General features: G+C 37.1%; 1 protein-coding gene and 1 long non-coding RNA gene across 4 annotated transcripts in view; one reads left to right on the top strand and one right to left on the bottom strand.

Annotated features, from left to right (window-relative positions):
• The window catches only part of KITLG (KIT ligand), a 92,083-nt gene extending 65,450 nt beyond the window's left edge, over positions 1-26,633 (top strand). For 2 of the 3 annotated variants that reach the window (XM_082351848.1, XM_082351847.1), the window contains 6 exons: positions 617-776; positions 1,214-1,297; positions 6,869-6,978; positions 7,681-7,748; positions 9,155-9,231; positions 17,064-26,633. In XM_082351848.1, coding sequence (XP_082207974.1) covers positions 617-776; positions 1,214-1,297; positions 6,869-6,978; positions 7,681-7,748; positions 9,155-9,194 — 462 coding nt within the window. In that variant the 3' untranslated portion in view covers positions 9,195-9,231; positions 17,064-26,633. The remainder of the gene's footprint in view (positions 1-616; positions 777-1,213; positions 1,298-6,868; positions 6,979-7,680; positions 7,749-9,154; positions 9,232-17,063) is intronic. The other variant, XM_082351849.1, reaches the window with a different exon arrangement.
• The window catches only part of LOC309609848, a 298,578-nt gene that overhangs the window by 57,307 nt on the left and 213,292 nt on the right, over positions 1-27,979 (bottom strand). The gene's annotated exons all lie outside the window — the stretch shown is intronic.

Below are 27,979 nucleotides of genomic sequence, written 5' to 3'. Positions count from 1 at the left end.
TATTGGTGTAAGGGTTTATAAACACTGCTGGGAAGAACTTTCTTATATGCCTCTTGGTGCAGTTGTGCAAGAGCTTCCTCAGAGTATTTACCTAGAAGTGGAATTTCTGGGTCACAGGATGGGCACATGTCCAACTTTACTAGACAATATCAAATGTGCCAATTTATGTCATTCCAGTGATTTATAAGAGACCTCTCTGCTCCATGTCCTCGCCAGTACTTATTATCGTCAGACTTTTAAATTATTGGCTATTTGGAGCATGTATTATGGAGGGGTATTTTTTTTTAATGAGGAGTAATAATTTTAATGAGCATCTCTAAAGAACAGTGTCTGTAATTTGTTGTTAGGATTATTTCATTGTTATGATGTTGTATTCACCTTTCTCACCCTCACCACCACCCTCTTCCTTTTATCCGGAGTTGAGCCCCAGACTGAACTGGATGGGATCATTTACCCTGCAGTACCAATTTGAATTATATGTGTTAAAACAGTTGTCTAAAAGTGTCCGTTTCACTTGAATCTTTCAAGGACACATTTATAGTCTATTATTTCCTTGACATCAGTTAAATCTATAGACTATTTGAAAAATATAATCCTATTTTTTTTCTTCTTCTAGAATGTTAAAAAATCATCTAAGAGCCCAGAACCTAGGCTGTTTACTCCTGAAAAATTCTTTGGAATTTTTAATAAATCCATCGATGCCTTCAAGGACTTGAAGATGGTGGCTTCTAAAACTAGTGAATGTGTGATGTCTTCAACATCAAGTCCTGAAAAAGGTAAGACATATAAGCATTTCTAATATAAGTATAAAAAGCAAGTTTGAATCTTGTATGTATAGGTAAGAATCTACCTTTGACTCAAATATATGTGTAGCTAGGGAAAGATGTGTGTATGTCTAATATAAAAGCAAATGTCAGTGGCATGAAAGAAACAAACAGTTGTAGATTTGTTGGTGTTCAAGCCAAAACAACACTTACTGTGCATGAGTAAACAATATATGAGATAGTCATATTTTTATCTGATATTTGCTAGTAATGTACAATTATATTATTCTTCACCTCCAGTCTTCTTAATGTCCGCTTCTCAAATCTGAATAATCTAGATTTGGGAAGCAGACCTGGAAAGTACTCTGATATTGCACTTCACCTTTTGAGGACTCTGTAATTTATGTAAATCACCATGCAACACTGACACATTATTGCTTTCTATTTAGATTCCAGAGTCAGTGTCACAAAACCATTTATGTTACCCCCTGTTGCAGCCAGTTCCCTTAGGAATGACAGCAGTAGCAGTAATAGTAAGTACACGTATCTGACTTAATGCATGCATGGCTCCGATTAGCATCTGTAGGAGTATTGCATGGGCTTTAAAGGAAATTTCTACAATCATTACTATTAACGCTGTTCTGTTGCTATTCTTCCTGTTATGATCTTCCTGAGAATTAAATATTAGGTTTGTACAATTGGATTTCCCTATAGCTAGAGATAATGTTTAATCGGGGTAATAAATTTTCTGCTAAGATTATTTTAAATAAGGCATGAAATTACTTTTAGATGTATGATTTATAAACTTTTTTCATTGTTGACTTAAAGTATATTTCACGTGGAATTTGCCTGACAAAAATGGAATTTTAAAATGGAAAATACAAGTGCTGGTTGTATAAAATTCCAAGGATACTTTCTGTTCTGTTTTGTTGTGTGTTTAGAAATTTGATGATTTTTGTTATTTTACTATAAAATTACATGTTGGGGGAGAATATTCTTTCTCTGAAATTTCTGTCCTCAGTGGTGAAGAAGAACCCAGTTACCTGGAAGTCTAATGTCTTTTTTTCAAATGTAGGCAAAGGTCACTATAAAGGTCATTGGATTTACTAAATATCCTGATCCTCTAGCCTCATGGCAACTGTAGGAGGAAAAAATTCATCCTTTGATCTTAGCTAAGAAAGTCATCCCTTAAGACTTAGTAATGGGGCACTCTCATATGTTCAAGGACATCAAAGACCTATCTGTAAAAAGGAGTAATCAATTTAATACAAATCCACAATAGCAATGCTACAATTCAGAAATTAAAAGAAAAAGCTCTAAAATCCAATTTGTTTTGGAATTTTTGCCAACAAAACCTGACCTGAATTGTGATGAGGCTATTTATAATATTTATCTTTCTAAAAGTGAATATCTATGCATTTCACTAGGAAATATTAATGTGTTTGATTATAGGGTGCTACCCAGACCTCATTGAAGATATTATATAATATACAATATTTACAGGACCAAACCTTCTAAGATCAAAAATTCTGAATCACATAACACATTGGATCTGAAAAGTTTTGAAAAGACTCTTTGTGTGTTAAGTCAGTTAAGGTCTTTCCTACTAACTATGAATATTATTAATCTTTCCAAAGAAGAAATTTTGTCTTCTTAAATTCTGTTTGTATTTCATTGATTTCTAATCTTATCTTTATTATTTCCCTACTTCTACTTTGGGTTTAATTTGCTCAATTTGTTCTAACTTCTTAAGTTCTTTTTTTTTTTTAAAGTATTTGTTTATTATTTATTTATGGCTGTGTTGGGTCTTCGTTTCTGCGCGAGGGCTTTCTCCAGTTGCGGCAAGCGGGGGCCACTCTTCATCGCGGTGCGCGGGCCTCTCACTATCGCAGCCTCTCTTGTTGCGGAGCACAGGCTCCAGATGCTCAGGCTCAGTAATTGTGGCTCATGGGCCCAGCTGCTCTGCGGCATGTGGGGTCCTCCCAGACCAGGGCTCGAACCCGTGTCCCCTGCATCGGCAGGCGGACTCTCAACCACTGTGCCACCAGGGAAGCCCCCAAACTTCTTAAGTTCTTAAGGTAGAAAAAGTAGATCATTGACTCTAAACCATTCTTCTTTTCTAATATAAGCACTTAAAGGTATAAATTTCATTAAAAGCAGCTTTAGCTATATTCTACACATTCTGATATGTTGTGTGTCCATTATCATACCTTTAAAATACTTCAATTCTTGTGATTTCTTCTTTGATTCATGGGTAATATGAAAGTGGGTTGTTATCTAAAAATATGTGTTTTTTCTAGATACCTTATTATTAACTCCAACCATTGTTAACCATTGGCACTTAGATACCCATGCACAAGACTAGTTCTTATGTAGTGTACATTCTCATAGGAGAAACAGACACAAATAAAAATAGTCATAGTATTTTATAATATATATTATTTATATTATAATATAATATGTATAATAGAAGTATGTAAAAGCTTTTAGTTGTAGCATAAAGGAGGTAAGACTTTTTCGGGAGTAGGGTCATGGAAATTTGAAGAAAGCATGCTAGTTTTCAGGGATAAGACAGACCCCAAATGTGGCCATGCTGGCCAGAGGACCAGTGCATATGAAGGAGGAATCCAGAGGTGTAAGTGCCCTCTCTGTAGCTTATAAGGGAGAATCATGGGATAATGTACAAGTGTATAAGTTATCCAAAGGGAACTGTGTTTTCAAAGTTACAATAATATCCTTTGTACCAAGCTAAAAGGATGTTTTCAAAATGATTGAGATTCTTACAGATAGTATATTTAAATGATAGGGAAGAAAATCCTTACTTTGGCATTAACTTACTCATCTTCTAGACAGTCTTGAGTCAGGCTGCCTGGGTTTATATCCCAGCTCTAGACCTTGGCTAGCTATGTGACCTTGGGCAACTGTCTTAATCTCTCTGGACTCCTCAATCAAATGGAGGTTGATAATCTCTCCTTCACAGGTTTTCTGTGAGTTTTAAATGAGTTAGCACATGTATACTTGGAGCCATGCTTGATGTATAGTACATGTTCATCATTAATTATTAGAACAATGAGATCTAGCACCAAGGCTGGGTCAGTGGTGAGCTTTGAAGTGCCGGCAAGCCTGTGGTGAGCTTTGAATCTGAATCAAGGGAGAATACTGAGTTGCATACTTTTTAAGGACCAAGGAGAGAGCCATGTTCATAGGCATGGTCCCCATAAGCAGACTCACTCTACAAAGGAGTTCAGCAAAACTGTAGCACAGTTTTTTTGTGTTCTGTGTTTGTACAGATGTCTGATGTTATTAGTCAAACCACACAAATCAGTTCACCCAAATTTTGAACTGTGGACAGCTTTCATAATAATGAGATACAATTAATATGAAAACAACCCAGGAATTTGGGATTACTCAAATCCTGTCCAGATGAGCTCCACCACCCCATACACTTTCTGGGGCGATCTTTTCATAAAAGAAAAGCTTTGGCCCTAATACCCTTCATATGGGCCTTGAGGCACATAATTCAGATCTCATTGATCCCTGGCCTCATTGATTCCTGGCGGATAGCAGCAGTAGTAAGTATTGGGAGTCATGCCCTGGAGGCGTAAGCAAGCCTTTTCTGATAACATCAATTTTTCTCTCCCTGGAAGAGGAATGGCAGGATCACTGAAGAGAACCCAAGGCCTGGCTGTGAAGCCATTTGCATTAACAAGAGAAATAAGGAAAGCAAGGTGACACCTCTGTGGGAGGGAAGCTCAGTTCCTGTGGGTCTGACCCCCTCCCTTCTCCCTCCCTCTCTCCTGCCGGAGGACTGCTGCTGCGTGTTAGTCAGATTCCAGAACTTTGTTCAGGGCCATAGTCCTAGGGGTGGAAGTTTAAAGTGGTTAAAAAGTCACAGTGCTCTGGTAGAGGGAGGTGAGCTTTCTTTAGCCTCTAAAGAAACACCTCCTTCAGGGGCTGTCCTCCTACCTGAGAAAGATTTTGAGTGGGGAGTCCCAGAACACCTCACTCTGTAGCAAGCTTATTGCTGGTGGGTGTGGCCTTTCTTCTGGTCTGATTGATGCAATTCAAGATTTGACTTTTGGATAGAACAAGAAGAGCAGGGTTTTAGCTGCCTTGATTCTGGGGCATCTGGCTGTCCAAACATAGGTAATGGAGTTCTCCATAGCACCATCTTAGCTCATTAGTTTTCCATTGGAGCTGGGGACAAAATATTAATAGCTTTCTTTGTTCTCTCTGTATATGTCTATGTATGTCACCTGGCCAAATCATAATCACATGCCAGCAATCCCAGTAGACAGTGTGGACCATAGTGGGCTGGCCATCAAGGAGAATTCAAACATGTCACTGGAATATAAACACAAACAGCCAAATTATTTACAGATAATGATATAAACATTTCTAAAATGGTCGGAATTGCGTGTTAACTCCAAATCCATTTCCTCATAGAAAACACCTTTATAAATGGTAGTAAAATCCCCGACAAGTACACATAATCTTATATAACCCTTAAAATAGCTATATTATTGGAATAACAGTATTACTTCAGTTATACCAAATCCCATTTTATAACTAAGGCTTAATTTGGTGATAGAATTCATGTTGAGCTTTAATTTAAGATGCCTAAAACATATTTCCATGGGGCTGTAGGATGTGAGGTGGGCCAAAAGAGCTGTCAGTCTAGTCTTAAGGAAGTGATTCATGGTTACGTGAATGGAAGATTCCACTTTACCCAATGTCCCTTAGTATAAGGGACACCCATGACTCACTACATCCCCCTCCATTCCCCACCCCAGCACAAACTTACTGTTTTGAGAGCCTCTTTGGAAACATAAGAATCATAGAATTAATGAATTTCCTGTACCAAGTTTAGCAATGGTAGGGAAATGGGCAATTCCTGTTCTCACTATAATAGATAACATTTGTTTCTTGCCTCTTCGGTTAAATCTATGAGTTTATTTTTCCATCTTAAATGCTGATACACATACAGTGGTTTGGTTCTTTTATATTATGTACTTTAGGTACTTTATCTGTTAAATAGGTGACTATAGGCTGACACAGTACCCAAGTATCATTGCAAAATATCATAGCCCAAAACAGTCACTTTCCCTTGGATTGGTTTACATTTTGATCATACAATTGTTGAAAGTGTACAATTTCTAAATGTATTACATCTTCAAAAGAAAACTGAAAGTTTAACTCTTACAAGTTGACACATATGTGTCAATGTTTTCAAACAACTAAGCTGTTCCTTGTAAGGAGATGATAGACAGAAAAATCTGTCAACATGTTAAGTTTTGTGTTGGGAGCAAGAGACGCTTGGGGGAGATGTGTTGTTTAATTCCTGAATCATTCTGCTTCTCATGGAAGAGCAAAGCAGGGTGAAGGGAGGTGTCCCAAGTTAAACTCATGTGTGTGTCTTCTCTCTCACTAAATTACATATTTAGAGTCAGCTTAAGGAGACACTGGTACTTCCAGCCATTCTTTCATGTTCAGTAGTCTCAGACTTCCAAACACAGAAATTCTGAAAATTCAAACCTTTACTCCATAGTACAGTTCTGGGCCCTACCTGGCATCCAATAAATGTCAGCTGAAGATGTGATGAGGAGACACCATAATTCTAAACTTGAGGTCCCTAAAAGTACTCTAACCACAAGGTACAGGTATTAACTTAATATTTGAGGCAGGCCAAACATAGCTTGATGCATGCATCCAGACCTTGATCCGGGTTGCAAAATGTCTTCTTTAAACTTTCTTGGCAAGATGTGAAGTGTGAGAAAGTGAGAAGATATTAGAAGATAAAGGCATGGAAGATGGATTTGCTTGATGATATAAATCATTTGCAGGTATATGTCATCTGTGTTCCATATGGGTCCGCATTAACCAAGTCAAATAGCCTTCTGTCTGTGGGGTTTCTTTCTTTTTTCAACTTGTATCTTTTGGAGACTACATCGACTTGTAGTGCAAGCAGGAAAATCAGTGTTTTAAATATTTTAAACAGATAGGTCAAGAGTACATTTCGGAAACAGTTGGGAACAACCACAGGATGAGAGCAAAACCTCTGGCATGGATAAACTGTGTTCACCACTGTACTGTTTAAATTACAGGGAAGGCCTCAAATCCCATTGAAGACTCCAGCCTACAATGGGCAGCCGTAGCATTGCCAGCATTCTTTTCTCTTGTAATTGGGTTTGCTTTTGGAGCCTTATACTGGAAGGTAAGTGTTGCTATTTGTTTTTTTTTTTCCCCTTGATCACAAAATTTCTGAACTTTATATATTTATTTGTTCATACTCTATTACATCAATGATTAGCTAACAAACTGACCTTTTCTAAGAAAGGATCCTACCAAGAAAACAATAAGATGGGATATATTTTAATTCATAACCTCCACAGATCGTGCATCTTAGAAAGGTTCCCCCATTCCTCATTATCCTTTGAAGACCACCCCTCTAGCTGAGCATGCATACATAAGAAAATGCAAACTGGTTTTATTAGCCTGAACTAAATATAAAAAGGAAGAAATAGGCTGAAAAATCATATGATGATTTGATTAAAACCAGCTAGAAATGCCATTTGTATGATCTGCTATTTTGTATTTCTACTCTTTTCTTCTCTTTGTCTTGAAGCCTGTCTAAAATTTTTAAATGTGCTAAATGATTGCAACTCAGCTTTTTGAAATGTCTTTTTATTTGATTACTATTTAAATCTTTCAGTTTCTTTATTATTCTTTCATCTCCAACATCCTAAAAATGCTGAGTTGATAAAACTGTGCATTTTTCATAATTTCTTATTGCAAAAGTATTTTTATATGCTGCAGGCTGATGAAAACATAGAAGTGGAGACTGTTTACCTCTTAAATAGCACATGATATATTGATATTTTTACAATATATGTATATATCACTGTTCTTTTCCCAGAAGAAACAACCAACTCTTACAAGGGCAGTTGAAAATATACAGATTAATGAAGAGGATAATGAGATAAGGTATTTTGTTTTACTAAATGTGTGCATAAGTAAGCTTGACCTCGCCACTTCACATCCCGTGCATGTGCTCATAACACCTTTAAGAAGTGTTTCACTCTCATGATGGCAGCTCCCAACTGATGTCTTCCAAGTTTTATCCACATTTCTGATCTCTCATTGCCTCTTCAATCCTACATCTCCATTTACTTGGGAAACACCTTCACATAATCATCTTCATGACCCTTCTGACAGTATCATCTCTGCTCTCTTTATTTCTATAAACAGCAGAATCTTGCTCACGTTCCTGGTCATGGAGCTCGGGAGGCATGTTTGCTTATTCTCCTCTTTTCCACACTATAGCCAAGACATGCTTAGCTCTTTCTTGGCAATAGTCATTATCTTCATGCATATCTTTATTATGTCTTGACTGAGTTGCTGCCACAGAACCTTTCTTTTCCTCGGTCTTTCTAAACTCCACCTTTGTCTTTCTTCTGTAAACCCCATTCTTTTTTTTTTTTTTAAGATGTTAGCTAGGAGTTTTTCTTTTCTTTTTTTTTTTTTAAATTAATTAATTAATTAATTTATTTTTGGCTGTGTTGGGTCTGCGTTTCTGTGCGAGGGCTTTCTCTAGTTGCGGCAAGCAGGGGCCACTCTTCATCGCGGTGCGCGGGTCTCTTACTGTCGCGGCCTCTCCCGTTGCGGAGCACAGGCTCCAGACGCACAGCCTCAGTAGTTATGGCTCACGGGCCCAGCTGCTCCGCGGCATGTGGGATCTTCCCAGACCAGGGCTCGAACCCGTGTCCCCTGCATTAGCAGGCAGATTCTCAACCACTGCGCCACCAGGGAAGCCCTAAACCCCATTCTTAATATCACTTCCTAGTCAAGATACTTTCAGTGATTTTTCTCTTGCATACTTCATATATTTGACCTCACTCTGGCTTTCAGAGCCCTTAATTTTTCTCAACCTACTCAGTATTTTCTTCAAAGCCAAATACAAAAATTGTTTTGTGAGACCTTGCCACTTGTGGTAGCTGACGCTGATCACTTTTTTACCCTATCCCATACTGCTCCAGGACCAATGCTTTGATTTTACATTCAGTTATAGTTTTCATATGGCATGTTATTTTCTCTTATATCATGCTGCATGTGTACATATTCACATATTAAGTGCATATAAGCATTTTCTGTATGTGTACCTGCATATGCGTAGAGAATTTTTTAACTACTTGGGGAGACTATGTGGAAGCAGATGAAGTCTTCCCTCTTCCCTATACTAATATTATGAAGGTAAGCTTCCCACTCAATTTTGCAATCTTTTGCTACTGTATTTACAGAAAAATGAAAACTGCCCTTTACAATGCCCAGATCATGGTTACTTCAGAATCTCTGTCTAAATGCAAATAAACATGTTTCTTATTCTTTTTCAGTATGTTGCAAGAAAAAGAGAGAGAGTTTCAAGAAGTGTAATTGTGGCTTGTATCAACACTGTTACTTTCGTACATTGGTAAGTTTTAAGAATTCAAGTTGAAAGATATAACAAGAACTATACAGCATCCTAGACACCAAAATTTATTAAGTCTTCTATCAAGCTGGGGTCAGTGTGTTAGCTGAAACTGTTACGTAATTGAATTGTGCATTCTCAAGTTTTGAAAGGCAAGCAGTATTATTCCAGTTTAGTGGATTCATCTTGTATGGGAGATATACAAAGCATTAACAGTTGAGTGTTTCCCAATTTTTTTTTTTTTTTTGGCTGCGCCACTGGGACTTGGGGGATCTTAGTTCCCCAACCAGGGGTTGAACCCGTGCCTTCAGTGAAAGCATGGAGTCCTAACCACTGGGCCACCAGGGAATTTCTGAGTGTTTCCTATTCTTGAGGCCAGAAAATAAATTAGACAAGGGGCAAAGTAGGACTAAAATAAAATATTATTAATAGAGGAAGAATAAATAAAATCAATTTCAATTAGGTGTGATTACTATAACATGATAGGAAAAGTATCTCATGTGTTAAATGCTGAAACAAGCAAAAATCAAAAACATTGCCCTGCTATTTTAAGGAAAAGGAGAAAAGGTCAAAATCCCATACAGTAGGAGAGGGAAATTGTCAAGGTAAAGTGCCACTTGCCACATGACTGGTAATACTTGTGCCTCATCACAGGCCAGAGCCCAGGACACACTGAATATAAACCGGGGAGAGATAACCTGTTGGGATTGTGTGGGTCTGTGAAGGGCCTGGGGAGAAGGGAGACTAGGAAAACATGACCAGAGGGCGCTGATGTTTATACCTCCTCTCCCCTCTCCTGTCTACTTTCTCAACTCCCAAGCTGCAGACGCGGTGCAGGGAGCACCCTGAATGGCACTAACCTGATCCAACGTCATGCATGCTCTTCCCATTTGTACTTCTGCCAACTCACTGTTAATTCTGTTCTGCTCCTGAACCCCCATTTATTACAGTGGTGTATGAGTGTTCTTTCATCTTCCTAAATCTTCAGTTCTTCCCCTGCACTCCCTCGCGGTTAGAGGATCATTTACTCGCCCGATTATTATAGACATGGTCTCTGGTGCGCGTCACCTTTTCCTTACAGGTCACTGTCCTTCCAGCTTTCCCTTCTGTCCCAGATTCAGAGATTTCTCTCTAGATTGAACCTTCCCCAGGGGAACTGGGTCACAGAGCCTCTTGTCTCCTCCAGGAACTCACTTTTATCAAACATCCTTTTTCAACAACCCAAAATAACATCGTATAAAAATAGTAATTATGTCACATATGCCTCTAACACTTTAACCCTGCTATTACACAGACTTCATTTTTGCCTTGAATCATGCCCTTGATCACCACCTCTGGAGCATGAATAGCACCCTTTCTTTCTTCTGCTCCCATCCTAGCTCTCTCTAGGCTCATGTTTCCTGTCAAACACTGTAAAGGAATAAACCCTTCCCTTGACCCTTTTTATTTTCAGGTGCCGTATTCCCCAAGCTGAAATCATTGTTATTCCAAGAAACATATTTCTTTGACCTCCAATCCCAGTACAAACCTACTGTTTTTTCCCCGTCTGCTGTTTCAGTTCCCTTAAGCCAGACATCCACCAACTACACATTAAATGGTTCATTGAACCTTAAAGGCTCAAGTAATGTTCTCTGTGGTTTGCTTTTGGATGGCATCACTGGCATCCTGTTTTGGCACATAGGTGATGTGGTGTTTAATTGTGGCATTTGTCCTGTGACATTTGGGAAATGGATTATGATGGAAAAGCCCAGGGCACTTGTCTAGGAGAAAGAAAGATGGCATTTTAAAGCAGCTGTAGTCAAGCAACTTACACATACTAGTCAGGGGACATACAAGGACAGGAACTGAGGCTGTCTGGTTCTTGCTGTATCTCCTCACAAGTACCTCACTTGTTGCCTAAGCATTGTAGGCGCTCAATAAATGTCTGTTGAAGAAGTGACTGAGTGAATAAATAAACCCTAAATGAAAATCTCACCAAGTAGTAAGGAAGATAGTTCTGCTGAAGTGGCCTTTTTTTTTAAGGTTGTTTTTGTTTTGCAAGACAAATACGGTGTAGAGACCTGCTCTACAACATAATGCTTAGAGCTAAAAAAAGCTACATTGTGTATTTAAAACTGTGTTCAGAGGGTAGATCTTGTGTTAAGTGTTCTTACTGCAATAAAATGTTTTAAAACAATCTTTTAAAAAGTGCAGTAAGGTTTATTTTTATCTTGTATGTGTATGTGTGTGCTTAATTTGCTGATTTTGGTCAGTAGGACAGCAAAGTATGTACAGCAAGGGGGAATACAGTCATATGGGAAATGGCTAAATTATTTTTCTTAAAATCTGAAATATTACTCATATAATTAAACGAATGAAATCAGACAGGTTAAAGAAGCCCCAAATTGTTTAGAAATAAACTCATCACATATCATTGAGGAGTTGGTGTAAAATAGATGATGACCTTATTCCTCACCATCTCTGCAAAGCTCTCTCAAGGCTCAGTTCAGAACCACCACCTCCAAAAAGCTGCCTTCCCAAATGAAATTCATCTCTCTTTTATGGCCCTCTAATTATATTTTGTATTACATTTCATACAATATTAATATGGTATTAGTTACTGTTACTTACATAGACATTACTTACTCACAGCCACTTACGTAGACGTTTTGTGTCCTCTTCTAAACCATAAGCTCTTAGAGGACAGGATTGGTTTCTGAATTTCATTTTGGAATCCCATTAAACTATATAGTTTACACTTTGCACATGCAAGTGATGAATGTATCTGTTGAATAAATGAATGGAGAGATGGATGAATACCTCAGAGAATTGCAGTAATGTGAGAATAAAATTTATGGAGTAAAAACAAAAATAGACGTGTGTAGGTAGAAGTAAATAAGAATTCAAATACTGAGGGCAAGATAGATAGATAAAAGGAAGAAAAAAGAAGCAGCTCATTATCATGAATCTGCAACCCCCGAAGTCAAAATATATATGTATCATTTGTAACCATTTATTGAGTACGCATTGTATAGAGAAAGCCTGTTCCTTGTACCAACAGAGGTTTGGTAAAACCTGCCAAGGAAATTTGAGTATAATTTGGGGAAAGGGATGTGGTGGAGGGAAAGGCTTGGGAGAACAGACTATGACATGGTAGGAGAGGAAATATGCCAAGAAATAAGAAGAACAGTAGTAAAAAGTACCAAGATAGAAATGAAATGTGGAGTTGTAATTATATATTTTAAAAATTAGATATAATTTGGATTATAGTCATTTTCTTGCTTAAGAAAAAAAGGGGAAAATAATATAAGGAATGACTCAGGTTTGTGGCAAGGATTTCTCCCTGAAATAGAAGTTTCACGAACTAAAACAAATTAAACCAGGACAAATATTGGAACACTAGAATAGAAAACATATGGAATAGTTCTCCAACCTATAATTGGAAAATGAAGAGGAGGATTTGATATTTTAAATACAAGGAAGGAATGTAGATAATGAACCAGAAACAAAAGAAGTTGCCTCTAAGAGAAAATATACGAGAGCTGTGTTTATTTGACATCAAACATGAAATTATCTCTGTGAAAAGTTAAAAATGTACTTAGTCAACTAGCTGATGACAAGTATACGTATGTGGCATCCCAGAAGGATTTTTCATTTATTGGGTTGCGTGTAGCACAGTTTAAGAGAAAGAAATAGAGTAGATCATAGCACAATTTTACTCTTCATTCTAACCACAAATGTGACACCAACAAGCTCTAGTGGGTGCATTGTTGGATGCAAAGCTTAATATAACCTAGTTCTGTCCTCAAATTGCTTATGGCCTACAAAAGGAGATAAGACATATGCATAATAACCTATTTTAAAACAGACTAAAGGAGCTTTTGGTTAAAAAACAACAAAAGGAGCTGAGAAAGAAATGCAATAAGGAATCAAAGGCAAAGCCACTGCATATGGTTGTACAGAATGTGCCCTGAACATAGCTCTAGATAACGAATGGTACAGATGGCATCCCATAGAATTGTACCACCCATACACAATTGTCTTATTTAACAGGGGAGAGAAATCACTCTGAGAAAGGCTTTATTGTATGGGTGATGGAGGTGGCATTTGTATGGAACTGGATCTTGGATGATTGCTAAAATTTTACTGGCAATAGGGAAGGGGTAAATCCAGATACTGCAAATGGCATAAGTTAAATCAGGGAGCCAAAAGTACAGACTGTGTTCAAGAGTTTGTACAGCTGGACTCCAGTAGAAGTACACAGAAAGGGTTGAAATGCTGAGAAAGGATGGGCATCAGTTTGAAACAGGATCTGAATTCCAAGTACAGGGCTTACACTCTATTGAGTAATATAAGGAGTTGTTGGAGGGTTTAGAAAAGACGTGAGTAATACAATCAAAGCAGAGGTTTAGGAAAGTAATCAGACGTTGGCATGGCCAGATGGATGGGCGTGGTGACCTGGAGTCAAGGAGTCCACTTAGGAGGCCAATCTTCAAAACAGATGTGAGAGAATGACAACCTGAACTAGGGTCACAGCCATGGAAATAGGAAAGCATAGGCCATTTTGGAGTCACTGCAGTGAAAGAATCAATAAGTCCTAGTTCCTGATGGGATGTGAGGCTTGACATCACAGGCAGTAATCAGGGATGATTTGGAGCCTATGGGACTAACCAGATGGCAGTGCCATTAGAAAAAAATGGGAGAAGGAGCCGTTAGTAGTTATTAACCAGTGGCCAAATATGCTTCACTGGAAATTCAGAGTACAGTAAGGGCTGGAAATAATAGATTTAGGGTTGGGAAGTCATCCACAAAGAATTTTAATTGAGACCTTGGGAGAAGGACCGAGTAATCACGGAGAAGGCCCAGTTTGGTTGACGGTAAATAGCATGAGTTTGTAGATACTGAGATGGCGATGTTTAGGGACTTATCCCAGCATGGTAAGTGTAGAAAGTAATTCTTTTTTTTTTTTTTTTTTAATTTATTTTATTTATTTATTTTTGGCTGTGTTGGGTCTTCGTTGTGGTGCACGGGCTTCTCATTGCAGTGGCTTCTCTTGTTGCAGAGCACGGGCTCTAGGCGTGCGGGCTTCAGTAGTTGTGGCATGCAGGCTCAGTAGTTGTGGCTCGTGGGCTCTAGAGCACAGGCTCAGTAGTTGTGGCACACGGGCTTAGTTGCTCCGTGGCATGTGGGGTCTTCCCGGACTAGGGCTCGAACCCGTGTCCCCTGCATTGGCAGGAGGATTCTTAACCCCTGGGCCACCAGGGAAGTCCCTAGAAAGTAATTCTTATTATAATTAGGCTGGTGGAGAGATTCATTAAAGAAACACAACCTGCAAGTTTCCAGTAGATCTAAGACAGAAGAAAGTCGATCCTAGAACTGGAATAGGGATGAGGGCAAGTTATGCTGGGACATTTATTGCACAGGACTCAATAATGGTTGGTTACCAATGGCCAGATCTTTGACTCTTTACCACATATTTCCTAAGAATTTCTAGAGCTTTGAAGGCTTTGGTTTGGAGCTTGCTCTCTGTAGATACATTGTGATGCAGAGGATTAGAAGGGATTAGACTTGGGTCTAATCTGCACCTTAACTAGCTGTAGGTTCCTGGATGAGTCAGTTGTCTTTTAACCCCTGATTCTTTAAACGTATTGAGGGGATAATAACACTCACCCTATTTATTTCATGAGGTTGTTGCCAGAATCCACGGTATTATAAAAATGGTAGTTTCGTTCTATGGGAAACCAGTTGTTGGCTTTTAAGTTTGTTTTCTTTGCTAAATGATCCAAAGACATAATCAGAATAGATTTCCAATCTTGCTTCTCTACGCTTAAGTTTAGAGTTTCAAGGTATTTGTAGCTTTTTAAAAATATATATTTTGCTTTTTTGTGATTTCCTTCTGCTTTTCTAACCAAGTTTTATTTTTAAAATATCTGCTAGGTAATTTGCATTTCTGAAATTTGCTCTTAATGCCTGTTCATTTTTCCTTCAGTATTTAATTCTGCTTTCCTAAATACAGGTTTTCTATTTTGTAGAGTTCTCTGTTTGGTAACTTGTCATGTAATATGCTTTTTAGTATATTATTACATTTTATATATTTACATTTTCAATATACTACATTTAATGATTGCATACGTTTTATATATTACATTAGAGTAATATACATTTAGCATATTACTGGAAAAAAACACTGTACTTCTTATCACTCATACTATAAAGTTTTATATATAGTCTATGTAATGATATCAAACATTTTAAAACCAGTGATCTCTGGTTCTGGGATTGATAAATAAGGACAAAATAGGAAAAGAGTAGGGAAGAAACTAAATGCAAAATACATATTTATTTAGGGGTTGTGATTAAAGATAGCATGCAAATGCTGCCTATAATTTAAAAAAAAAAAAAAAAGGTAAGGAAGTACAAATACTTGACTTGAAAGTTGAAAAATCTGAAAGCTGAGTCCATAGCTCAGTGGTTTAACACAAGCACTGAAAAACTAAAACAGAGTCTGGCTTTCATGCTTCACCAAGTACAGTAAGCTGTGCTGCAGCCAAATGAACTTCCCCATAGGCTTTGTCAGGATGTGGTGCCAGGATTTCTATCTTTCTTTTTTTGGCTGACAGTACTAAAGGAGATCTTACTGCTGCTATTTCCTCAGTTGGGAGAAGTGATTGCTAGAACCTGGCTAGGCAGTCAGGATACTGGCACTGATCTGTGGCTAGGAGGCTGTCATTTGTGGGTGGCCTCTGATCAGCCTCTCCACCTGTCCCAGATATCTCTTTCATGCCACTCCATCAATCTCCACTTCTCCACTCTGAACACCGCCATTGTTCTTCAGACCCTCTCCCCTCACCACCTGTTTACAACCTCTTCGTAGCCTTGTTAGAGAAATTCAAGGCTACATAGATTGATAACCCTCTTATCAGAAATGGAGATAATTTGTGGTGTGCCTGGGGGTATGAAAGCCACAGAGTATTCATTCATCCACTCTATGTTCAAGAAATATTTGTTGAGTACAAGTGGCCCCCTCCAGCGCTATGCAAAAGTAGAGCATTCCAATGAAACCTGTCTTCAACCAAAATGGCTTAAAGCAAAGAAGCAATCACCTTAGGATACATCTTGCTAATGGGATGCATAAAATAAATCTCGATGTAAAGCACAGATGCTCATAGACACAATTCAAAGCTATGGTGGCTTTATGCTGAGATGCTAAGTGTAGTTCCGGGGAAGGAACTTGGCGGTGCCACTCTCACTGCTGGCGGTGCACGCTGCCTCTGTAGGCTCACTGCAGAACAAACCCTGAATGCGACGGTCTCTTTTTGCCTTTTTTCATAAAAGCAAAAATCCTCTTTGGATTTCTTTCGTTTGTCGAAAACAGGTACTAGTTATAAAGCAGAAACTAACACACCATTGTAAAGCAATTATACTCCAATAAAGATGTTAAAAAAAAAAAAAAGGTACTAAAGTAGGTCTTTTGTAAAAGCAAAGTGGTATAAAGGGAACTTTGAAAAAGCAGGGACACCCATATCTATTTTGTACCAGGCACTGTTCTAGGTGTTGGAGTACAGCAGTGAAAAAGATAAACAAAAGCTCTATGTCCTCATGGGGCTTACATTCTAATGGGAAGAGACACTCAGTAAACAGTAAGGTCATTTCAGATTATGTGAAATGTTACTAGGGAGATCAGCGAGTGACTGATCACTGCATCTAGGAAACATTTGTCAAGTTATTTTAGGCTGTGTAAGCGAAGCATACATTGTAAATCTATTACTCATTCTGTAGTCATATGAATTCAGCTACTGAGAATGAAAAGAAGGCAGAAAGCAGATATGCTATAATCTCTCTTTTTTCTTCTCTAGGCGGGTAACAGTTCACGTTTGCTTCATAAATGAAGCAGCTTTAAACAAATTCCTATTCTGTCTGGAGTGACAGACCGCATCTTTATCTGTTCTTGCTACCCATGACTATGTGGATGATTCAGAAATTGGAACAAAGTGTTTCACTGTGAAACTGGCACTGAATTAATCATCTGTAAAGAAGAACTTGCACGGAGCAGGACTCTATTTTAAGGACCTGGGGGATTTGTGGTCTTAATTAGAACTTGCAGCTGATGTTGGGAGAGAAAGCACGTGTCCCAGACTGCACATACCGTTTTGCATGCCTCCAGAAACGTCTAATTGTTGAAAAACCACATAGCTTTATTTTACAGTTACAACCTGCAGTTCATAGTTATCTTGGTCTCTGCAAGTAGATTTCAGCCTGGATAGTGGGGGGGGGTCATCATTTTTACCAAAGGGATCTAGAAAAAATTCAAAAAACAAAAACTCAATAGCATCAGCCACTGTTCATTTAGAAAGCAGTGGGAAAAGAGGGTGGGAGTAGGCGCAGGTCAGTCTTACAGCTGCTGATCAATGAATGATATGGGTCTGAGCTTGGTCTCTTTCTGACACAGAGTGTGCTCAACCACGTCCCACTAGACAAATGGACATGGTTGTCTGACTTTAGTCATGCAGGGCAGCCGGTACTGAATTACACCAGTGATGCCTTCGCAGAGGAGAGACTCCGAAAGAGTCATCACACGAAGAAGCTGTGGACACTCCAGCAGAACAGTCTGCCGAGGAGGGCATCTGGCACCCCTGGTGAAGTCAGCCTTTGCCCTTGACCACGATGGCGTGTACAAATTGTGCTTGCAAATTATATTACGAAATGTTTCTATTCTAAAACTATTACAGAGTTACGTAAAGGGACTTAGGAGAAATCACTGAATGTATGGAGGCCGCATTTTCAATTTCTGCTGTGGGAGAGAGTAAATATAAATTATGATATTTAGTATCTATGGTTAGATAACCACACTCACATGCTAATATGGGTGTTGAAAACTAGGTGACTTGGCTTTTTCAAGAATGCAGGGAATCAGGAAACTTTAGTTATTTATAGTATAATCACCATTATCTGTTTAAAGGATCCATTATTTAAAATCAGGCACTCTGTATTCATTAAGGTTTATGAATTAAAAATAAAAAGAAAGCTTTATGTAGTTACGCATGTCAGTTTGCTATTAAAATATGCGACAGCGTTTTTGTCATATTGAGTGAACTTGACAGGAATTCCCAAGATGGACATTGCATTTTTAAACCAGAACTTGTAAGACATTAAGTGAATTTCCCTTGCCATTTTTTTTTTATTTCAAAGGAACATCTGACTAAGGTCAAAGAATGATTTCTTTTGGCTTATTTTGATCAAGATTCTTTTAATATATCACAAACGTACACATAAAGGAATCCAAAGCTTTCCATTCTAACTTGATCCTTGTGATAGCATCATTGCCATGTCTATCACAGTCACATGACTATTTTCAATGCAGTGATAGAGAAGGGCATGAAAAACTGCTATCTTTCCTTTGTTTTCAAAAGTCCAAGAATTTCTAGTAGAGTTGGATTTTAGCTTATGTTCAAAGCTAATTCAAATACAACTCTAGTAAGTGGCCTTTGCTCTTTTTTATACCAAAGAGCTCAGATGATTTCTACGATCCCTTCTCTAAAGTGCTGTGGTTCCTCAAACACTAGTCATGTCTCTAAAATACAACCCAGATGCTTTGGGAAGCTGCATTAATTTATTCAGTCCCTCAAATATCCCATGGTACAACTGATTATATATAATAAAACCAGAGATCAATTTAATGGCTGAAAGGACCTGTCTCAGTGTGTGATATTGATTGTTTTGAAGAAAATAGACATAGATTAACATGAGTATGTGTGTAGGTCATGTGTCGATTGAGAAGATTGATACTTCTCAATCTAATAGTTTGTTTCAGCAATGGGTTCAGTTTTTGTAAGTATGTAAAAATGCTGCTTAATGAGCTTTAGAGTATAATAGATGTACTTTTGTTCTCAAAGCTGGTAGCTGGGTTTTAACACACAAGGACATGGTCCTAATCGATAGAGTTAAATAAACAAATTCAGCAAGTTATGAAATCTGGCATGGTAGGCGAAGGGAGATGTATTCTGCCTAATTAAATGTATTGGTTCATTGAGAGTTGTGTGGATTACCAATTTTTAAAACACTAAAATTCAGTAAAATACACGAACAATAGAAAAATGCTGAACATTACTTTGGTTGGTAGTTGCTTGGGAATGAACTGTCATATCTACTTGGAGATTAAAATATATATATATACATATATGTCTTTGCTTTATTTTATCCAATATGTGTTCTGAACATCCTTTATAAATCATGGAAAACTCACAACTGACATCTTAAACTGTAAAATCACCTTTTAAATTGGTGCCATGTATCTGATAGTTCTCTTTTGTAATGTTTCAAAATTGTCTTTTAAACTGGTTTCAGAAGTCTGCAGATTCTAAATTATACTTTAGTATAAAGTATAATTAAGCTTTGTACCTCTGTGGTAGAACCCAAATCTATAGAGAAACTGGCACTGATAAACGGTGCCTGCCCTGTGATATCAAAGCGTTGCTGGATTTTGTATTATAATCTGATGTGCTTACCACACAGCCGGTTTCTAATGAGTCAGAAACAAGTTATTTTTTTCAATACTTTAATAGAACAAGTACCCTATTCTCTTTGAAAAGGATTAACTATGTGAAAAATGACAATGTATGATAAAGTATGTTCACAATGAAATATCTGCTTTTAGTAAGAATTAAAGTACTTTGGAGAAACTTTGTGGCATATTTTGGTATTCTAATACAAATGAAGTTTTAAATTAATAGAAAAATCCATTCAGAATTCATGGATATTTCTTAATGTTTTTCTGAAGCTAGGTTCTGGTTTCAAAATGTAATTCCAGTATGGGGCTTTTAGCCATTCCCTACCTATTCTAATTTAACTAAGAAATATATTTTTCAAGAAGGCAGTTTGACATAGTGGGATGGATGTTAGGAAAAATTGTCAGGAGCTTCCACTCTGCCATTAACAGGTATTGGTAAATCACTGCCCTTCTTTGGCTCTCAATTTTTATTTATCTATATGGTGAAGTCAGGTCATACCATAGGTATGAGAGAAACCTATTGATATGTGACTGACAAAGATGATAAAATAGAGCTGAAACTATCATATAAAATATCCAACTCTGATCTCTGTGAATAAGCAATTTGAACATAAAAAGCTATGGCTGTTCTTGTTTGTAATGTAAATAGGGTCCATTCGTAAAAGTGAAAATCAGTCTCCTGTAGGGTGAGTTGGATAACCACTTACACAAGAGATGGCTTTTTCTTTTGCTTAAATAAACATTTTTGGATCACCTCTGAAGAATGAAAACCAAGAGTACATTTTACCCAGGAAAAGATAAGATGTGTGTAACATTTGGAAGTATACCAAATTAAGCATTTAAATGCTCTCATTTTCTTAAAAGCTAAGAGCAGAAAATGTAAGATGCTTATAAAGTTGTTAAGTGCAAAAAGATACTTTAGAATCCATTTGGAGATGGGTAAACCATAAATTATATTTCAGTTGGAATATATTTCAGTTGAATTGGAAAGTGGGATAAGAATTTTAAAGAAAGCCAGCTTGTTTTGAAACAGTATTATTCTGAAATTGGCATTAAAATATAAACATTCAGATTGAAATTCCAACCACTTTATTTGTGGTGTTTGATCACACAGTTTATGGTGTTGCTGGAAATGCCTTTGTCTGTAAAGATAAAATAATGGTTCTTTCATTTCCTAACAAGATACTGTTTTGAAATAATCCATATTAAAATGGATATTCTTGATCCTAAAATGTTTCCTAAGCATTGTATATGTATTTATAACCGCCGTCTCCAATTACATCTTAATTATGTTGTTTTTTAAAATAAAATTGTTTAAACTAAAAACCATAGTATTTTCAGTTACTTGATTTCTGAGCTATGACTCACTAAATAAAAATTTCCGATCAAAATACCCTATTCTCCTATATTCTAAGGATTAATGTGTGATTATAGTGTCCACTTGCCACTAATTTTTAAATCAATGGACTTAAAGTATTCAGACATTTAGATGGATGCACAGATATATTGCTAGTTCAGTCATAGATTGGAGTTTGCATATTGTAATGTAAATGTATGTCAACATTATTCTATAGTTTTATTATGACTGAAGTTTAATTAAATAAAAAAGGTTGTAAAATGTGATGTGTATGTGTATGTACTGTATGTGTACTTTTTAAAATAGGTTTATGTCCTGACCCTTTTTTATACAGGTTTGAATTTGAAATTACATTATATATACACATACTTTATTGTTCTAAATAAAGAATTTTATGCACTCAAATTTGCCCTGTCATTATCTTAAAGTTATCACACATGTTCATAACATGGTTGAGCATTTAAGCTAAACTCAAATTTTTCTGTGGAAACATTATCATTACTCTAGATTTTGTTGTAATATGCACAAAAGGAGATAAATCATTTTATTCCAATAAATATGTATTGGTTAAGTATTCAAGGAAGATAGGTAAGGTAATCAAAGAAGGTAAAGTTGAATTAATACATTATTGGATCTCAAGAGGTTTCTAACTTAGTTGGGGAGAAGATAGGAAAACCACTGTCAACTGCATAAAGCCACAGTGAAGTAATTACCTAAGCGCAAAACTGCGGTCTAGTTAATGTACTTGGGGCACACAGGAAGAAGAAATGGATAGACTAGGGATGATAATGGGGGAGTTGGTGTTTGGGCTAAGATTTACAAGGATGAGAAATTTTGATAAAGAAGGATAATTATGCCCAGCCTGGGCAGTGTTTTCCAAAGCAAGAAGTTTTAAAATTTCTCAACTTATCCCATCAAATCCAACCCGTGTGTCCTGAGCATACAGTGCATAAAGAGATACACAGTGAGATGAGACCAGAGCCTTGAATGCCACAAGGAGGGCAGATTGTTCTTAGGCGCCATGGGAAGCCATTGCATGTTTCTGAGAAGAGGGATGGAATGGCAAGATCATACACCATTATGGCTTACGTGGTTTAGGCAATAAATAATCATCCTACCTAACCCCTGGTTGGTATTGGACTCCTGAGACCACATCCTCTAGCTTTATGACATCACACTTATTCACCCACCATTTCTTTTCAGTTTCTTTGCTGACTTTTCCTCCTCTGCTCATGCTTTATATTACAAACTTCCATCAATATAAGCCTAGACAATAATAGCCTTGTAACTGATCGCACTCCTCAACTATTTAGCCCTTTTTCAATCAGTTCCTCATGTTAGAGTGAATAATATGGAGACAACTGATAATACTTTTCTCTGATTAAAACACTGAAATGGCTTCTCATTATTTTTCAGGACCAAACCCAAACTCAACATGGTTTATAAGGCCCTCCTCAACACATCTCATAATTTTTTGGGGGGGGCAGGGGGTTGCTAATTGTTTGTTTTCCCCTTTAAGTTATAAACAACATGAGGACTAGGACCATGAAGACTTATATCATTGCATTCCCCAAATTTAATGCAATAATAAAGCATGGAATTGAAACAAAATTTGATCTGAATAGAAATTACGTATTGCAATGTTCAATAAGTTAAAAGTTATTTCCTAAAACTTTTTATCATGGACAGTTTGAAATATATGCAAAAGTAGAGTAGTGTAATGAACTTCCATGTAACCATAACCTAGCTTCAATCTTACTTAACTGCTGAATGATCTTATTTTATCTAAGTCACCTATTATACCCCTTACCCACCACCCCTTTCATATTATTTTTAGGCTAATACCTACAAATATTTGATCTGTAAATATTTATATGTGTATCTCTAAATTACAAATTTTAAAACATAATCAATACCTTTGTCACACCTAAGAAAAATTAAAAATAATTCCTTAATATCAAAGACCCAATAAGTATTCATATTTTGTCTCACATCATCATGCATTGCAATTGTGTACTACAGCAGAGTATAAAATAAAGGTAAAATTCTCCAACATTAAAGTTCGTTCCTCCAGAGGAAAACAGGTACTCAGAAAAACTATGTGTACATACATATTTATGTAATACTATTCTCTAACCTTACTTTTCCCATTTATTAGAAGAATGTGTAACACTCTGCATCAGCCCAGATAAACCTTTATCCACTACCATAGCCAGGAAATTATAGATGGACATTGAAATTGTACTATAATGTGTGCCTTTTGGAATTCCAGTCCATACTTAGCAAAATCCAATGTACTTTCAGAACTTTTCCTTCAAAATGAAAATGTGGCTCTCTTTTGAGTATATATCTGCCTCTTCAGCCCTCTCAGTTGGTGGCTGTGTTTCCTCCATAACTGTCACTGTGTCTGGCAGTGAGTTCTCTGGTTCTCATTGCTGCTTCTGGGTCATCACTCCCTAATCCCTCCCAGATTTGAATCTCATGTTATCATATTACATACCCACTGCTGTTCACTGTTGCTTTCATGTACTAACTCTCAGGTTCTTCTCCTTCATTTCTTGATGGTATGAGCACCTAGTTCACTGTCACTCAACTCATCTGTACTCCTGTCTTATTTCTTGGGATTTTGATACACATATAAATGATCCTTTCAACACCCTGTCCTTTCTGGTCCTTGAAATGTCTCTCTTAGTGAGCCAGTCCTCAACACCACCCTAGCCACTTAGTCTGATGGTCACCCTGTAGGCTTTGTCGCTTCCAATAACAGCAACTCATCCATATCTCAATACCATGCATCCCATTTCTTGCCACCACTTTGTATCTTTCCAGTTTACCCCCTCATGGATTCAATTCCAACGATCCTTTGATCCACAAGGCCTGTCAATCTATTGATTCTACCATTATCCACTAACTGTCAACCTCTGATATCCCCTCCCCTCTCCTTATGCAGGTTAAAATTCATATCCAGCATTAGAATCATTCTATTGCCTACAGCTTCCTCTCTCTTGATCCCCCTCACTTCCTAATATTTGCTTGGTAAATGATGCCCCTGCTCAAATCCAGTTCTCCACCCACTCTTTGTCTATACTTGTGTGGCTAAACATGGCTGCAGTACAGTATACCATCCTGCCTACTGGTTTCTCTATAAATTCCTTCCCATGAACTTCAGGTGGGTCCTAATGCTGCTCAATAATTATATTTCCCTAGTCTATTTCCATTCTCATAGCTATTTCATATATTATTTTCTCTCCCAAACCACCCACCTCATTCCCCATTCTCACTGTTAGCAATCCCGATTGCTATTTTACCTTGAAAAGTGAAAAAAATTAAAGAGAACTTCCAAAGACTCCTAGCACCCGGAAGCTGATTTTCTGTGAAGCTGGAGAAGCTTAAATGCTTGGTCCTCACTTACATAGGTCTTTTATAAGTCATAGCAGGGGGCCTAGCAATATATTCACATAGAAATATATCCATTTATCTTTATTCCATTTATCTTTTAGGTATTAGTAGATGTTCTGTGTGGCAATGGCTTCCAGCAACTCTCCCACTGACCACTGTGCCAATTCACTAGGGCATCATGACCCAAAGGTGTGTGGTCAGAGGCTGTGTCATGATGCCCTGGCGAATGTGTCCTATGGACCTGGCCCCAGAAGTATGTGGGTGAAGGAGGAGAAACAAGGTTAAAAATGAATGGAACCAGAAGCCAGTTTTTGGAAAATTCTCACAATCATCACAGTCACCTGTAAATTGTAAATGGAAGAATCAGGATTTATTAATGCCTCACCAAAACAGTAGCTTTCCTTACCAGAAAATACTCAGTAAGGCAGAGTATATATTTATAAACAAACCATACTTTCTTTTTCTCTTAATGGTGAGGAAACACAATAGAATTTAACAAAATTGCCATGTTTATAGAACCAGAAAATCTGTATGTGAGGACACTGACAAATGCATAGCATTGTATATCCAACATTATATTATTATACAGAATTGTTTCATTGCCCTAAAAAATCCCTTGTGCTTTACATAGTTAGTCTTCCTTCCCCTCCCCCTGTACCTCTGGAAACCACTGATTTTTAATTGTCTTTATAGTTTTTACTTTTTCCAGAATGTCATATAATTGAAATCCTACAATATGTAGCCTTTTCAGGCTGGCTTCTTTTAATTAGCAATATGCATTGAAGATTCATCTATGTCTTTCATGGCTTGACAGCTCATTTCTTTTTGTCACTGAATAATATTCCATTGTATGAATGTATTATAGTTTGTTTATCCATTCACCTATTAAGGACATCTCAGTTGTTTCCAGTTTTTGGTGATTATGAATAAAGCAGCTATAAACATTCAATTTTTTGTGGACATCACTTTTCAAATCAGTTGGGTAAATATTAAGGAGTACAATTGCTGGACTGTATGGTAAGACTGTTGAGGTTTGTGAGAAAATGCAAACTGTCTTCTAAAGTGGCTGCACCATTCAGCATTCCCAGCAGCTGTGAGTGAGAGGTCCTGATGCTCCACAGCCTTGCCAGCCATTGTTACTGTCAGTTTTTGTTGTTGTTTTTTTTTAGCTATCCTAATCGGTAGGTAATTGCATATTATTGTTGTTTTAATTTGCGGTTCCCTGATGACAAATGAGCATCTTTTCATATGCTTATTTGCCATCTGTATATCTTCTTTGGTGAGATGTCTGTTCAAATCTTTTGTCCATTTTAAAATTGGGTTATTTTCTTATTGTTGAATTTTAAGACTTCTTTGCATATTTTAGATGCAAGACCTCTGTCAAATATGTGTTGCTGCGCATATTTTCTACCCGTCTGTGGCTTGTCTTATCATTCACTTAACAGTGTCTTTTACAGAGCAGCTGCAAGGATTTTTTAAAAAGCACATGTAAGAACATAGAGTATGTATCCTGTTCAATTCATTCCCTTAATCTCATCAGAGTAAAAGCAGTTTACACAGTACCTAAAATTGCTGATTACTTTGGTATTTTGCAACTATTAATATTTTTTCTTTTCAGGGTCCTCTTGTTTAGATAGAGTATTTTAAACACATGAAAACTTGGACCTTCTAATGTGTTTTTGTGTAACAAGATGTCCTCCCCAGTGTAAGGCTGTTGGGACATAATGACATTTTAAAGACTTCTAACATATATTTTTTAAAGATTCAAAACAAAAAGTCAAAACACATGAGAAGAAAGAAATTGATAAAATTCAGACACATCATTTAACTCCAACTTGGAAAGATATTTTGGAATGGTTCATAAAAACAATTGAGAAATTATAAACTCCTGATTCAAACATGTAAAATAGATACAAAGGATCCCTTTCTGTCATTTTTGTATTTATTTATTAAACAATTGAAAAACTACTTAAATAGATGTGAAACGAAGTCCATAAAGATGATTGAAGAAATAAATTTAAATTACTATGAGGTTAAGAAGCAAACTGTAACAAAAAAATGTATCACATCAAAAGCAGTTAAAGAAAATATAAATATACTATTATTTATCTTAGAAATGGGAAGGTATTATGAATATAATTGTATCTTTGCTTATATTTAAAATATAGACTGTTAAATCATAAAACAAATTAAATAATTACCTGTGGGAGAAGGAGATAACTGCCTCCTCTGGAAGGAAAAAGCAAGAAGCTAAACTTCTCTGAATGTTTGTTTTGTAGATTTGTCTTGAGAACAACGTTTGGGTCCTAATTCTCACAATCCAACTAGAAACAGTTTATGAAGCAATTCAGGAAATTAAAACTCTTGCTGGATAATGAGTTATATTAAAAGGTTTTTTTTTTTTTTTCTTAAGGAGTGTTAATGGTACTATTGTTACATATTGGATTCTTCAGCTTCGGTTGCCATAACAAAATTCCATAGACTGTGTGGCTTAAGTGACAGAAGTTTATTTTCTCACATTTCTGGAGGCTGGAAGTCTGAGATCAGGGTGCCAGCATGGTTGGATTCTGGAGAAGGCTCTTTTTCTGGCTTGAAGACAGCTGCCATCTTGCTGTATGTTCACATAAACTCTTTGTGTGTGTGTGTGTGTGCGCGCGTGCAAGCGCATGGGGGGAAAGACAGAGTGGGAACAAGCTCTCTGATGTCTCTTCTCAGGGCAATAATCCCATCATGAATCCCCGCTCTCGTGGCCTCATCCAACCCTAAACACCTCCCAAAGGCCAGATCTTCAAATACCATCACGTTGAAGGTTGGTGCTTCAACACATGAATTTGGGCAGGGACACAAACATTTAGTCCATAACATATATTTAAAAAAATACTCTTTATCTTTGAGAGATATATGCTGGAATACATAAAATTGAAATGTTATGAAAATTTCTTAGAATAATTCAGTGTTGCTGGAGATGGATGAGACAAGAGTATTTATGAATTAATGTTTATTGTTATTCCTGGATGATAAATACATGTGTTCATTTTTCTTTCATGTCTACTTTTTCTATTTTTGTGTATGTTTGAAATGTTCCATAATGAAAAAGTTAAAAATAAAAAATTCATGAGGTAATTTCATTTTGTGTCTGCATACATGTTCCTTTTAATTATGATCTCATTGTCTTACCTCCTCATGTACCTGATTATTTCTGACTTCTCACTAGACATTGTATACAACCAATTGTACATATAGCCTGAGTCCCAGAATAGCATTATTTTCATCCCAAGAACATTTTATTAGTGTCCAGAGGCAGCTAGGGGCACTAGCAACTCCAGATCACCTTAATCCAGAGTTTCTCGACTCAGCACTGTTGCCATTAACTGTATACTTTTGTGTTGTATTTTAGGATGTTTAGCAGCATCTGTGATCTCTACTCACTAGATGTCTCAGATATGGCCAAATACCCGCTGAGGGGCAAAGTCAGCCCCCTCCCCACTGATGGCCTTAATTTAATGAGA

Source organism: Balaenoptera borealis (genome assembly GCF_965194805.1).
Source record: "Balaenoptera borealis genome assembly, chromosome: 13".
Classification (NCBI taxonomy): domain Eukaryota; kingdom Metazoa; phylum Chordata; class Mammalia; order Artiodactyla; family Balaenopteridae; genus Balaenoptera; species Balaenoptera borealis.
The sequence above is the reverse complement of the archived record's forward strand: the minus strand, read 5'-3'. Positions and strand labels throughout refer to the sequence as shown.